Here is a 13,735-nt window from a genome sequence, read left to right as displayed (position 1 = left end):
ATGCCCCCTGGAGTCATAAAGCACTTGTGTCCCTTTGGGTTGTTTTTATTTCTCGGCCGTTTTCATTTCTCAGCTGGAGAAACACGAGGGCAGTGTTGCACCGTGTTTTTCCTGCAGCCTGGACATCAGGCATTGCATTCAGGCACCTGGGAGTGTTTGATGGGGCAAACCCCATCCAGGTACCTGGGCACCCTAAGCCCAGGGTCATCATCCTCACCAGGACCCTGCTGTCACTGCTGGGTCCTGGGTTAAACATGAGCAGCCCCATGGATCTTGTGCATCTATGGGGCTGGGGTGGTTGATGCACCATCTCTCTGGAGCATCATCCCAATATTTCGGCTTGAAAATCCACCCAGGGAGACTCGCACACTCATCCATCCTCTGTCTGCCTCTGAGAAGCAGCTCAGCTAAGCTGCAAGTGCCTCCCATTAACAATTAGGAAACCCCCTTGCTCCCCACCTGCGTTTTGTGGCTGCTGATTTCCCCTCGAGAAACAGCCGTGGTTCACCCACGGGTGCCTCGCTGAGATGGAGCGAGGGCTGGAGGTGTTTTCCTCCTCCTCACCTCTGTGCTGTGAATTTATTTGCCCATCCAACACCCTGGGCCAGACCCTCAGAAGCCACCTCTATGCATGCCGTGGTGGTGAGGACCTACCAGATGTTTCTGGCTTCTCTTCTCCCCTGTCGCTTTTAATCCTTGGAGTCTCTCTCTCTCATCCTTGAGGCTCTTCAGTTTGCTTTGGATATGTTCCTGGGCATTAAAAAAAAATAAAAAAATCATAACAATCTGCAAGTTGGTGGGGAGAGGGATGCATGGCTCCAGTACTGCTCTAGCTAATTCCTGATGTATTTGTGCATGAGGCCATCAGAAGCTGGAAATGTTTATATATTCTTTGCTCTTTTACCCCTCCTCACCCCTAGACCTTTTCTGCAAAGCACCTTGTGAACGAATAAAGGCAATATTTAAATTTGCATCTTCATTTACACCCCAATTCTTATCCTTGCCAGTTCCATCTCCCAAGATATTTATGGCCTGTTATTTTCTGCATTCCCTGCAATCAGTTCTGCCTTAGTTGGTCATTTTATCCCCTGATGCTCACGACATGCATTTTTCCCCTAACCAGGTCCCTTGAGTTGCTGCCTCACCACTATAACTTCCCATAATCTGCAGAATCAGTGTTCCTGCCCAAACTTGTCACCTTCAGCTGCTTCTGCAGTCTGAGAAATAATAGAACATGAATACTGAGTGATGGATAATGTCCCTGGAGTTTGTTTGTAAGAGGAGATGTGAGTGAACCTTAGAAAATCCTATTTTTTAAATTGCACACTTAAAAGACTCTCCAATGCCAAATGCCAGTGGATGGCTGCAGTGCACACAACCCAGTAATTTTTTTACATCAGCATATTTTCCCCTTCCTGCCCCTCACTTCTTCTTTTTCCCAGCCCTGTTTTGTGCTCACGGTGTGACTAACGCCACCTTTCACCTCCCCATTCCCAGTCATTTCCTCTGTTGTGGGCAGGACGAAATGTCACGGAGCTTCCTCCACTCAGGCAGGGACTTCTCCTCCTCCTCACCCTCTCCTCCCTACAGGGAGCTGCAAAGCCTCCCGGTACCATTGTGGTTATCCTGAGACAGTTGCTCAGAAACAAATTCCTTCTCCTTTTGGGTTAATGAGTTGATTTGCAGCAGAAAGGACAACTCATCTGGTATTTCCAAGGTGATTCTTGCACAAAAACAGAACAGAGCATGCAAAAGTGAGGTCCAGCTCTGGTAATTTGAGTATTTTGGGTATGAGCTACCAGCCTAAGCTTCCTTTGTTGTCCCTGCAGAGGGTGAGAGTAAATAAATTGGTGGCTTTCTGTAAAGGGGTGCAAGCTGGGAAGCTTAAGGTGAAATCTCCCTTTTGGAGGTCTGGGTGAAAATCAGGCTTCACCCAACCCTTGATGCCTGGGAGCAGATTTTGGAGGATCAGACCCAGCACCCCCCCCACCTCCACTCCCTCCTGAGTGTCCCCAAACCACGTTGTGCCCATTACCATGCATCTGGGCGCCTGTGGGGTGGGGTGGTTGAGTTAGGTGAAGGCTGGAGCTTTTTGGGATGGGTTTTTGGGATGCAAAGAGAACCCAATGCAACTGGATGGTCCACCAGCTCTACCCCGCTTTATCCCAAATCTTGATACAGGACATCCTTGGGAAATCCTATATGGGCATCCTTCACCATATCCTTGAGAAGGTGGGGAAGCCCCCAGGGAGTGGTCCTCGATCTTTGGTGGACCAAAAGAAAAAAAAGAGGGGAAAAACAAGAGGAGCAAAGCATTGGAGATTTCTTACTTTGCACTCCTGGGCAGCTTCTTCGATGGGGGCCACGGTGTGAGCGCGGTGAGCCTGGGACCGGTCGCAGACCACGCAGATGGTCTGGTCCTCCTGGCAGAAGAGCTTGAGCGGCTCTTGGTGCTTCGGGCACACGCTGCCCGCTCGGGCCGCGTCCCCGACCCTCGAGATCAGCTTCTTGGCGATCTCCGCCAGGTTCCTCAGTTCCCGGTTTGGCCGAAATTTTCTCTTCTGGGCGATTCCACGGCACTGAGGGCAGGCGAACCTCCGGTCCGATTTGCCCGAGCATCGCGTGATGCAGTCGCGGCAGAAGCTGTGCCCGCAGTTGATGGACACGGGGTCGCTGAAATAATCCAGGCAGATGGAGCAAGATGCTTCTTTCTGCAGGCTCTCCAGCGGGTCGCACTCGGCCATGGCTGCTTGGAAGAAGAATGACACGGTTACTTTCGCTTCATTGAGTTTTTCTTTCAGCGGCGACCGGGAGTTTCCCTCTGGCTTTGCTTTCTGAAATGGGAGGTCTTGTTTGAAAAGTGCAGCGTAGAAGGAAGGAGGGGCGGGGGAAAGGGGAAATTCGAGCTGTTTTGCAACACCCTCTGAAACCTGAGTCACTCCAAAAAGGCTTTCAAGGTCAAAGCCTTGCTGCTGCAGACAGAGAAGTGCATCATCCTGACCTGTGGCCTCTGAGCCGTGAAATATTTGGGTGGGAGCACCCAGCAGCAAGAACAACTTGTGGGTGTCACCACTTTCCCCCAGCATCTCTGTCCAGCTATAATGCAAACCCGCAGACTGCAGGAAAATAAGAACACACAAAACACACACAAAAACCCTTTCCTTTCCCTTTTTCCAAGGTCTTTTTCATCCCAAGCTCCCTAATGCCAGAGCTTTGCATCCTCAGCCCTCTTTTAGGAGCAGATTGCAGCCTACAGGAGGGCAGGATGTGACCATGCAGACACCAGGACCAGGACCAGGACTAAACCCTGCCAAAGGGTTTCCAGCCAAGCCTTGGTGTAGTTTTAAATTATAAAAACCTAAATCAGGTTAAAGCTCTGCGATATACTAGCGTGTTGTTGTGCATCTCTTATCTTGCTCGCGCCAAGGAGATGCTGGTCCGATGGCTCTGCTTTCTTCACGGCCGTCCCTGCAGCCTGTCTGCCTGCGGCTCCCCAGAAGTGATTCAACAGAGGAAATGAATCACACAGCACTATAAAAAAAAAAATAAAATACCAAAAATGAGCGAATTGCTTCAGACGGCCTCGGTGAGATAAGTCACAGTGCGCTCGGGTCACGGCGGCCGTTTCCTGCCCAAGGTCGGGCACTGAGATCGGACCCATCCTGCGAAGGGTTCTGCTGAGATGCTTTTACAGACCCTTCCCCCAATGATGAGCAATTTTCCTCTTTGGGGAATTTTTTTTCCCCATGTCAGGCTTGCAGAAAATGCTCCTGTGTCCGGGCATGGTGTTTGCATCCCTTTAGCAGCTAAAAGTCGCGTTCATCCCCTACCCACCCATGAGCTGCTGTCCATTGATGCACTGCTGAGACCTTCATCAATCCCAACCTTCATCATCCTCCCTGTTAAGCCAGCCTACAAACCCAACAGTCCCAACTGCAGAGCATGGATTAATACCAGATCTCAGGAAAGCCTTCCAGCTGGATGCTGGTTTTAATTCATTCTTTTTTTCCCCCTTTTTAGGATGGGCCAGCCTGGCTTCCTTTCCCAGCAGCTTCCCCACCGCCACGTCAGCCCCCCTGACTCATTACCAGTAACTCGAGATGATTCAAAAACCTCTGCTTTAGCCGAGATGAAAATCTCCTTTTTTTTTTAAAAAAAAATTATTTTTTTCCTCTGCTGTGGCCCTAATTTTGACCCCGCTACCACCGATGTGTTACCTGTGGTTATCATACGTGGTCCTGATCTGTACCTATGGATGAGTGAGCTGCAAAATCCCCCTTTTTGAAGAAGGCTAAAGGGAAAAAAAAAAAAAAACACATTTTTTTTTCCAACTCTTGCAAGTGTGGTAACATTCTGGCCTCGGTTCAAGGTCTTTGAGGTCTCTCTTGGCTGCTTTATATCATTTGTGTAGCCGCTGCAGCTCTTTCCTCAGGCATCGGCTTTGCGTGCTGCCTTCCACATGTATGAGCTCTGCTGCCTCTAAACGAGAAAAATTTAAAAATATATGCTTATAAATAGAGATATAGATGTTTCCAAATTGCAGAGAGAAAGGCAGAGAAAAAAAAAAAAACTGAAATAGCATAGGGAAAAAAGGGCAGTGAGGGGGATTCTCTTTTTTCGTCTTTTTTTTTTCCCCTCTTCTCCTTTTTGCTTAGAAAAGGAAATAGGAGATGGGCTTTTGTAGGGCCTCATTTCCCTAGTAAATGGGCACTGGGGCTTGCAAAGTGTTTGGAAAGCTCATAAAAAGGGGAAAAAAATAGGGGAGAAGTGTGGTTATTCTCATAGCAGACCTTTTCCTTCCAAAAAACTTAACCGTAATCCAGGATGTAAAGGGCACTGAGGAGGTTTACGGAAACGTGAAGATGTTTTTAGTAAAAACTCGCTGAGCTGGGGGTTCTGTGGCGCTTTTTTGGTTGAATTTAGGCGAATTTGTGGAAAGTGGGAAAAAAGGAGAAAACCTAAGCGCCCAACGTGGGGCTCGAACCCACGACCCTGAGATTAAGAGTCTCATGCTCTACCGACTGAGCTAGCCGGGCTGTTAGCAAGTTAGGCTCGTGGTTACATTCTCCTTCGTGGGCCCGGAGCCGTGCTGGGTCCCCGGGTGGTCCCGGTGACCCCCCGGAGCCCCCCGGTAACGGCGAAGGGCCGTTTTTTGAACTGTACCGGACAACATAAGCAGGCGGGGAAACGAGAGCTGCGGTTCGAGCTGCACCCGTGGCCGATGAGGTTGCTGAAGGACGAAGCGTTTGAAGGCGGAAAAATGTGAGGAGGAGGAAAATTTAAGGAAGTGTTTCTGCCCGGTTTCGAACCGGGGACCTTTCGCGTGTGAGGCGAACGTGATAACCACTACACTACAGAAACTCGCTGGGAGAAGGCCCACCCCGTCCGTTTATATCCGCACAATACTAACGGATGAGTGGCTGTGGGTAAAAGAGGAGGGAGCGGGGGTGCCCCCGGGGCCCCCCCCCCGTGCGGATGCCGCGGGGTCGGAGAATTTGAAGGGGCATAAAATGAGGAGGGAAAAAAACAAATCCGGCGAGGCGCCCAACGTGGGGCTCGAACCCACGACCCTGAGATTAAGAGTCTCATGCTCTACCGACTGAGCTAGCCGGGCGGTGCTGCGCTGGGTAATCGCGACCCTTCCTACCCCACCGAGCCCCCCCCCCCCGGAGCCCTCCGAGGAGAAAAGGGCGCGGCCAGAGGGCCGCCCCCCCGGCTTCCGCCCACCTTCCCCGTTGCCTAGCAACGGGCTGCGCCGCTTCCGGTCAGCTGGGCGCGGAGTGGGCGGGGCTGGCGGCGGGGGGCCGGAAAGCGGAAGCGCCGCCGTGCTTCCCGTCGGTTGGCGGAGCCCGCACCATAGAGAGCGGCGGCGGGAGGGGGCTAGAGCGCCTCCCCGGCAACGGGGCTCGGAGCGGGGGGGGCGGCGGCGACGGCGAGGCCTTGGCGGGGCTCCCGGTTTGGGGTCGGGGCTTCCGGTTTGGGGTCGGGGCTCCCGGTGTGGGGCCTCCGGGGAGGGTTTGGGGCCGGGAACCGGGCCGGGATTCCCGGTGTGGGGCCTCGGGGGAAGGTTTGGGGCCGGGAACCGGGCCGGGACTCCCGGTTTGAGGCCTGTAGGAGACGGGGTCGGGGTCGGGGACAGGGCCTGGCCCCCGGTTTGGGGCTCACGGGGTGGGTTTAGGGTCGGGAACCGGGCCGGGTTAAGGGGGAGCGGCTCCGGTTTGGGGTCTGGGGGCTCGGTGGGAGGAAAGGGGGAGGGGGCGAGCTCCGGTGGTGCCCTCCCGGGGGGGGCAGAAGGACCTCAGAGAGCCCCGGGAGGACCCGGGGGGGGGGGGGGGAAGTCTCACGGCCTCCCCCATGGCGGTGGTGGGCGACGGGGGCACCGGGGGGCGCCTGAACCCGGTGGAGACGCTGCAGGAGGAAGCGATCTGCGCCATCTGCTTGGACTACTTCGTGGAGCCCGTGTCCATCGGGTGCGGGCACAACTTCTGCCGCGTGTGCATCTCGCAGCTGTGGGGCGGCGAGGCGGAGTACGAGGCGGCCCCCGGGGCGGCGGCGGTGGCAGCGGGTGGCGGAGGGGCCGTGGGGCTGGACGACGTGCTGGACGAAGAGCTGGAGGATGAGGAGGACGAGCTGGACGACGACGACGAGCTGGAGGTGGAGCAGGAGGAAGAGGAGGAGGAGGAGGAGGAGGAGGAGGACGGTGGTGGCGGCGCCGAGGAGGAGGAGGAGGACATGTGGAGCGAGGAGGAAGACGACGCCGAGCTGTGGGAAGAGCCCGTGGAGGAGGACATTTGGGACGGTGGGGTCGGGGGAGAGCTTTATTTTGGGGACGAGGACTACGACGAGGACGTGATGGAGGAGGACGTCGAGGAAGAGGAGGAGGAGGTGGAGGAGGAGGAAGAAGAGGTGCAGACCCCACCGCCCCCGGTTCTGGCCGCCCGGCCCCGGCGCCTGCAGACCTTTACCTGCCCCCAGTGCCGCAAAACCTTTTTCCAGAGGAATTTTCGGCCCAACCTCCAGCTGGCCAACATGGTGCAAATCATCCGCCAGCTGCACCCGCACCCCCAGCGCCTCGCGCCGCCCGCCGCCGGCCCCTCGGCTTCGGGGGCTGCGGCCGGAGGGCCGGGGGTCCTGGTGGCTGCGGGGGGCCAGGGGCCTCCGAACCTGTGCGAGAAGCACCAGGAACCCCTGAAACTCTTCTGCGAGGTGGACGAGCAGGCCATCTGCGTGGTGTGCAGGGAGTCGCGGAGCCACAAGCATCACAGCGTCGTCCCCCTCGAGGAGGTCGTGCAGGATTATAAGGTGCCGGGGGGGGGATTTGGGACGGGGCCGAGATGGGATAATGGGTGGGTTTTTTTTTGGGGGGGGGAGAAGGGGGGATCAAAGCCGAGCGGCTCGCGGACGTGGGGATCTGTTGGAGGCGGCGCGCGGGGCGCGTCTCGCTGGGCTGGTTCGGCGAGCGGAGGGGATGACGGCGAGAAGCAGCGAGTGGGAAGGAGGCTCGAGGTGTAGGAGGCCGGGGAGCCACGAACCTTGGCACCACCTCTGGGAGCGCAGGGGCAGACGGAAAGGTCCAGAAGCAAGCAGTGGGCGAGCCGGAGGTGGTTTCGGGGTGGTTTGGTCGAAGCAGGGAAGGGACGGGGATCCCTGAGCCGCTCGCTTCGTGGCCTGCTCCGTCCCTTGTGGGTTCCTCCTTTTTTTTCGGGAGCAAGCGTTGCGCCCGTGCTTCGGGCCCGTAACACCCGGAGGTGTTCAGGCAGCTTGTTCCTTGCCTGGGGAGCCCCAATTTTTATGTGGAGACCTGCTCTCTGCAAAGGGCCGAGCAGAATTGGTTGGGTTTTGGGGAAAATCAAAGCCAATTCCCAACGAATGAAGCCGGTGGTGGCTTTGTTGCCGGCTTAAAGCCGACCTAGGACCACGCTGCTATCAAAGGAGCGGCCCGAAAGGGGAATCCGGGCTCTTTTCTCAGCCAGAAACCCAAACGTGATGGCTCAGGCAGCTCAAGCCATGCAGCCTGCGCTTGGCAGCTGCAGCTCCGGTGTTTGCGGATATTCCCCGGCCGAAGCGGGGTGGGATTTTTGGCTTTCTAATTAAAAACGGGCTCCCGGCACGAGAGCTGACAGAAAGAAAAAGGGAAGCGGTCCGAAGGCCGGGCAGGAGGTTCCCTTTTCAGCTCTGCCACGGAGTTAGGGACCGAAAGAGAAGAGGAAGGAGGGGATTGCCTCAGCCAGGGTTTCCTGAGATGTCTTTCTGGTTTTTTTTTTTTGCTCTCAGAACAAACTCCAGAGCCACCTGGAGCCGCTGAAGAAGAAGCTGGACGCAGTCCTGAAGCAGAAATCAAACGAGGAGGAGAAGATCGCGGAGCTGAGGGTAAGAGGCTGCCTGGCCATCGCTTAAACGCTTCCTTTCCAAGCTGTTTCTCCCATCCCACCCCAAAATAATCAGCCTTCAAGGAGGTGAGGAGGGCGCTGGAACGGCAGCGTGGCCCTGATGTCTGGCGAGGTGGGCGAGCGGAGTTTGTCCTCTCCCGCCGCTCTGAGGCCTCGCGGAGGCATCGTGCTCCCTCCCCTGCAATTACTGGGCTGCAAGGGCTGGAAAACGTCAGGGCTTCGTTTTCCTACCGAAGTAGGACTTAATGAGGGGGTTGCACGCCTCGGCGTTTCGTGGGAACTGGCGGCTTGGGAGGGAGGGAGCAAATTGGAGTCCTTTGGGTCTGTCATTTGAGCTGAGAAGGCTTCAGGTCCGCGCTCGAAACCCGTTTCCCCGAGAGGGAACGCGGGCGGCTCTCGTTCGGTTCTGGTTTCGGTTGATTTTGGACACGTGGGAGCTTACGGAGGGCGATAAAACCCGGGGTGGGCGGGGGGAAGCGTGGCGCAGGACCCCAAAAACAAGCTGATCCCTCCCACAGCGATTCCTTCGCCCCTGTAAAGCCTTTCCTCCCTCTCCCCGCCCCCCGGCAGGACAAGATGAAGCTGGAGATCAAGGAATTCGAGTCGGACTTCGAGCTGCTGCACCAGTTCCTCATCGGAGAGCAGGTCCTGCTCCTGCACCAGCTGGAGGAGCGCTACGAGAGCTTGCTGGTCCGCCAGAGCAGCAACATCAGCCAGCTGGAGGAGCGGAGCGCTGCCCTCAGCCGCCTCATTGCCGAGGCGGAGGACAAGAGCAAACAGGACGGGCTACAACTGCTCAAGGTCCTTATTTTTTATTTTTTTTTCCATTCCCGGGCTGGGAGAGGGGAGGCCACGGTCAGAGATCCCTGGAGGGGGAAGGGAAGCCCTCTCATTTTTTGTTTTTTTTTTTAAACGTTCCCAAAGAGCTGTAAAACTTCCGTGGTCTTTGACCCCACGGACCCTGCTCGCGGCCTCGCTCGGCTCCCCGCTGGCAGCCGGAGGAACTCCGGCCCCGCTTTTATGGCCGGGAGATAACGTTCGGGATGGGAACGAGCGGAGCCGCCAAGAGGGGCTGGACCCTGCTTCCAAAAGGCTCCACGTCGTGGGCGGTTTCTTCACCTGCTGGGTCACATCCTTCCCCGTCCCAAACCACGGAGGGGGAAAACGGGGAAGAGAAGGGGATGCCCCCAAAAAATTTGGGTCCAAATCTTCTCGCCTGTCCCAAACCGCAGCTACGAACCACGGAGGGGGAAAACGGGGAAGAGAAGGGGACACCCCCAAAAGATTTGGGTCCCAATTTTCTCGCCTGTTTTATTGGGAAAAGCCTCCAGCGGTGGATGGGATCTTTCAGGGTTTTATTCCCCTTGCCTGACTGGGACAGGACTCATCCTGGCTCTGCACAGCCCAGCATGGTGCTGAGGGGTGGCTGTTAAGAGGATTTCGTGCGAGCAACAGCGGGATCAGCGTCAGCCCTCCCTAATCTTTCTTTTTTTTTTTCTGTCACCCCGCTGCCTCCTTTCCGCAGGACATCAAAGGCACTTTTATCAGGTGAGTGGCTTTTTTTTTTTGCGTCTTTTCACTCGAAACAGCTTTTGTGTCCAAAAAAAAAAGTTTAAAACAAAAACTCCGTTTGGTGGGCGCTTTTCCGGGCTGGGGCCGGTGTGATAACTAATGGGATGGCAGGAGCTCCTGCAGGTGGGGTAAACGGGGCGTAAACGGGGTTTTGGGGAGCGACTGAGGACACGCAGGAGAGGAGAAAGGTGGGGGAGAGATCCCAGCCCGTCGCAGCAGCCGCTTTTTGGGAGCGGAGCTGGGTGTGCCCACGCAGACCTCGTGCCCTGGGGGAGCAGGGAGCCGCTTTTAACTCGGGGAAAAAGAATTCTTCCCCCGGCTTTTCAAGCCAACAGGCGGCAGCGGGAGGGTCCCTCCGTCGCTTAACAGGGCCTGGATGCGCGGCTGCTCCCGTTCCTGCGGCCGGGAGAGGGTGGGGAGCGCCGGCTGTACCAGCGCAACCGGTCCTGCCCACGGCTGCCCGGTTTTTCAGGCACCAAGCTGCTCAGCTTGGCCGAAAGCGGCTCCGTGTGGCTGGAGCATCACGGGGGAGCGGGCTGGATTCTCCCGTCGTGCTTTTAGATCGTCTAAATAACGCGGATGTGCCCCAAACCGCTGTGGTTTTACATCCCCACCTCGCTAAATCGCCGCTTTTCCCCTCCCGGCAGATGCGAGAACATCAAATTCCAGGAGCCCGAGATGGTGCCGGTGGACGTGGGGAAGAAATACCGCAACTACTTCCTGCAGGACGTGGTGATGAGGAAGATGGAGAAAGTCTTCAGTAAAGTCCCTCAAGGTGAGCAGACCTGGAGGGACAAGCTCCGCAGCGAAATCCTGGGGAACAGCCACTGATTATTCCTCCTGGGCTGGGATTTCTCGTTCCCCAGCTCTGTCTTCGCATGATTTGTGCCCCTCGTGGTTCTTTTTCCAGCGGCAGCCCTGTTCTCTCCTTCCTCTCCACGCCTTTCCCCGTCCCGGGCTCTGGCCCCTCAAAATCCAGATTCTGGCCCCTCAAAATCCAGGTTCTGGCCCCTCAATCTGGATCCTCCCCTAACGTGGCCAGCTCCTCGCCCACAAAGCCCCCAAAAATATCCTGGGGCTGGAATCCCCTTTAGAATTGGGATAGGACCCACGGGGGGGCTCCAAATTAGCGTTTAGCCCCTGATGGCGCATGAAACATGCGGAGGAGGATTTTGGGGGCGGGAGAAACACGACGGGCGACCTTCCCCAGCACCGTCCTTCTCCTTTCCCTTCCAGCTGACATCACCCTGGACCCCGACACCGCCCACCCTCGCCTGAGCCTTTCCCTGGACCGCCGCAGCGTCAAGCTGGGCGAGCGCTGCAAGGACCTGCCGGACAACCCCAAGCGTTTCGATTCCGATTACTGCGTCCTGGGCTCGCAGGGTTTCACCGCCGGCCGCCACTACTGGGAGGTCGAAGTCGGGGGCCGGCGAGGCTGGGCGGTGGGGGCGGCCCGCGAAACGGCCCGCCGCAAAGAGAAGGCCGTGGGGCCCCACCAGAAACGGGAGATCTGGTGCGTGGGCACCAACGGGAAGAAATACCAAGCGCTGACGGCCACGGAGCAGACGGCCCTGTCGCCCAGCGAGCGGCCCCGGCGCTTCGGCGTCTACCTGGACTACGAACGGGGCCAGCTCTGCTTCTACAACGCCGAGAGCATGACCCACATCCACACCTTCAACGCCTCCTTCCACGAGCGCATCTTCCCTTTCTTCCGCGTCCTGGCCAAGGGCACCCGCATCAAAATCTGCGCCTGACGGCCTCCCCTCGCCCTCCCGCCGGCCGCCTCGCCCCGCGCCGGATCCGGCCTTCCCCCGGGATCCGGCCTTGCACACACGGCCACGCTCCTCTCCTTTCCCCCCCCAGCCATCCTTCGGGTCCCTCGTCGGGCTCCGACGCTGCACTTGTTGTCTTGCACCTGCTTTTGCTCACGAGGCCTCTTTCTTTTCCCCTCCCCATCCTGCCCTCCTCGTCCTCGTGCCAGCTCTTTTTCACGGCCTCGCCGCCTTCCCAGCCGGCCGAGCTGCTCCGAAGCTGCTTTCGTTCGGACTCAGGAACCAGGCCGCCGCTTTCCCTTCGTCCTTCGCCGCTTGAAGCCTTTCCGGGTCGCCGCGTTAAGCTTTCCGGTGTGCTCTCTTCCCTCCTTTTTTTTTTTTTTTTGAAGCCCACGGTCCGGTTTTGAGACGCAGCCTCTTCGGGTGCAGAGCTCGAGCTCCTGGGGGGGGTCTGGGCGTTGAGGAGCGCCGGCTCTTGGCCTCTCGAGTTCCCTTCGGGGTTGAAATCATCTCCCCAAAGTCCTCGGCTTTTCCCAGAGCCGTGCCAAGGTTTCAGGGAGCGTGGATTTCTTGGGGGCTTCACCTCCTGAACATCTCCATCCCCAGCTGGCCTTTGGACCTGGAGTCGAACCCGCTTTACCCCGCGATGTTTTCCTGTTCGGGCGCTCGCTCGCCTCCCCCTTGCTCTTTTCCCCCCCCTTCCTGGGGGGGGGGTCACCAGATCTCCCCCCCTCCTTTCCCCTTCCCTTCCCAACCATTTCTTGGAGGCCTGGCACTTTATTCGGGGCCGCCTGGGCCAGGGAGGGTGCAAAAAAAAGAAAAATAAAATAAAATACAGGCGGTTTCCTCCGGCCGGAGCGCGGCGCTGCCGGCGCAGCCCGGTTCTTTCGCTGCGCGCTCCAGGCCCCGGTGGTGGGAACCAGCCTCTCGTTTCCCCTTGCAGCTTGAGAGCTCTCCGAGGCGGGAAATATTTATTTTCTCTTCCCTCTTCTCGGCTGTCGTCGAGTTTCCAGCTGAATCCTGTCCCCCCTCGAGAGACTCTGACCGCACCTGTTGTGTTTTACTTCTTTTCGTTGGTGGATTGGTATTATTATTATTAATTTTTTTTTCTGTTGGCATTACAGAGCTAGTTCAAAATATTTTTGGCTAAAATGAGAATTAAATGGAGATTTAGTTTTTTGAAATGTCCAGAAATAATAATAAAGAATAAGGTTGTAAACCCGAGCCTAGCTTATTGAGAACCTGCTGGAAAAGCCTGGCAGAGGAATCGGGGTCCGGGTCCCGTCTGTGCCTGCTGCTCCCCCCTGCTGAATTGCACAAGAGCCCGCTGGTAAGATTGAAATCCTGCCTCGTTAAGCTTAACCTAATCCCTGCTAATTGGATGGGTCGTATCCCTTCCCAAAGCAGCCAGCTCCTTTCTTTTTTATCCGCATCGAGGGCTGCTCACGTGGAGGCAGCGTGCTGCCGTCGACCTCCGTGGGCCACTTTGGGTGGCCCTAAGGGACAAAAATCCCTCCCGCCCCCAAAGGCACGGGGAGAAAAATCCTAAAAATCTGTAGGAAACGGCTGCTTGTGAAAGGGCTCGGGCTGGCACGGAGGCTGCTGGGTGAAAGCTGCTGTTCAAACATCTCCTATTCCTCCAGCAGCTCTCAGCAGCCCCCCTGTGGGGCAGCTCCTACGTGCTGCGGTGACCTCGGTGTGGTTAAGGCTCTTATTTTGGGGGTTAAGGCTCTTATTTTGGGGGTTAAGGCTCTTATTTTGGGGGTTAAGGCTCTTATTTTGGGGGTTAAGGCTCTTATTTTGGGGGTTTTTCTTGGCAATGGGGGTTTATTTCCCCAGTCTGCAGGTCCTTCACCGTGACACTGCGTTCATATCGGGCTGTCAGCTACAGAGGGGGCTCAGGGAGATAATTTGAGTCCCTTTCTTGCACGCCTGGGAGAAGAAAAAGCGTGTCCCCAACCCCGAAGGCGTGGACGCGACTTCTGGTGGCCTGCAAGCCCA

General features: G+C 56.8%; 2 protein-coding genes across 2 annotated transcripts in view; one reads left to right on the top strand and one right to left on the bottom strand.

Annotated features, from left to right (window-relative positions):
- The window catches only part of LOC310888189 (uncharacterized protein), a 37,854-nt gene extending 33,380 nt beyond the window's left edge, over positions 1 to 4,474 (bottom strand). Inside the window, exons 1-3 of the mRNA XM_083814639.1 lie at positions 4,218 to 4,474; positions 2,331 to 3,531; positions 655 to 750 (exon numbers count right to left, since the gene is read on the bottom strand). Coding sequence (XP_083670765.1) covers positions 655 to 750; positions 2,331 to 3,086 — 852 coding nt within the window. The 5' untranslated portion in view covers positions 3,087 to 3,531; positions 4,218 to 4,474. The remainder of the gene's footprint in view (positions 1 to 654; positions 751 to 2,330; positions 3,532 to 4,217) is intronic.
- A 1,826-nt stretch (positions 4,475 to 6,300) lies between these two features.
- On the top strand, positions 6,301 to 12,953 carry LOC310888221 (E3 ubiquitin-protein ligase TRIM41-like). The gene is made up of 6 exons (XM_083814769.1): positions 6,301 to 7,302; positions 8,275 to 8,370; positions 8,961 to 9,191; positions 9,916 to 9,938; positions 10,610 to 10,737; positions 11,199 to 12,953. Exons 1-6 carry the CDS (start codon positions 6,355 to 6,357, stop codon positions 11,714 to 11,716), a joined length of 1,944 nt encoding a protein of 647 aa, XP_083670895.1. The 5' UTR covers positions 6,301 to 6,354; the 3' UTR covers positions 11,717 to 12,953.
- Positions 12,954 to 13,735: the final 782 nt, after the last annotated feature.

The sequence above is a fragment of the Anser anser genome (assembly GCF_964211835.1).
Source record: "Anser anser genome assembly, chromosome: 31".
NCBI lineage: Eukaryota > Metazoa > Chordata > Aves > Anseriformes > Anatidae > Anser > Anser anser.
The sequence above is the reverse complement of the archived record's forward strand: the minus strand, read 5'-3'. Positions and strand labels throughout refer to the sequence as shown.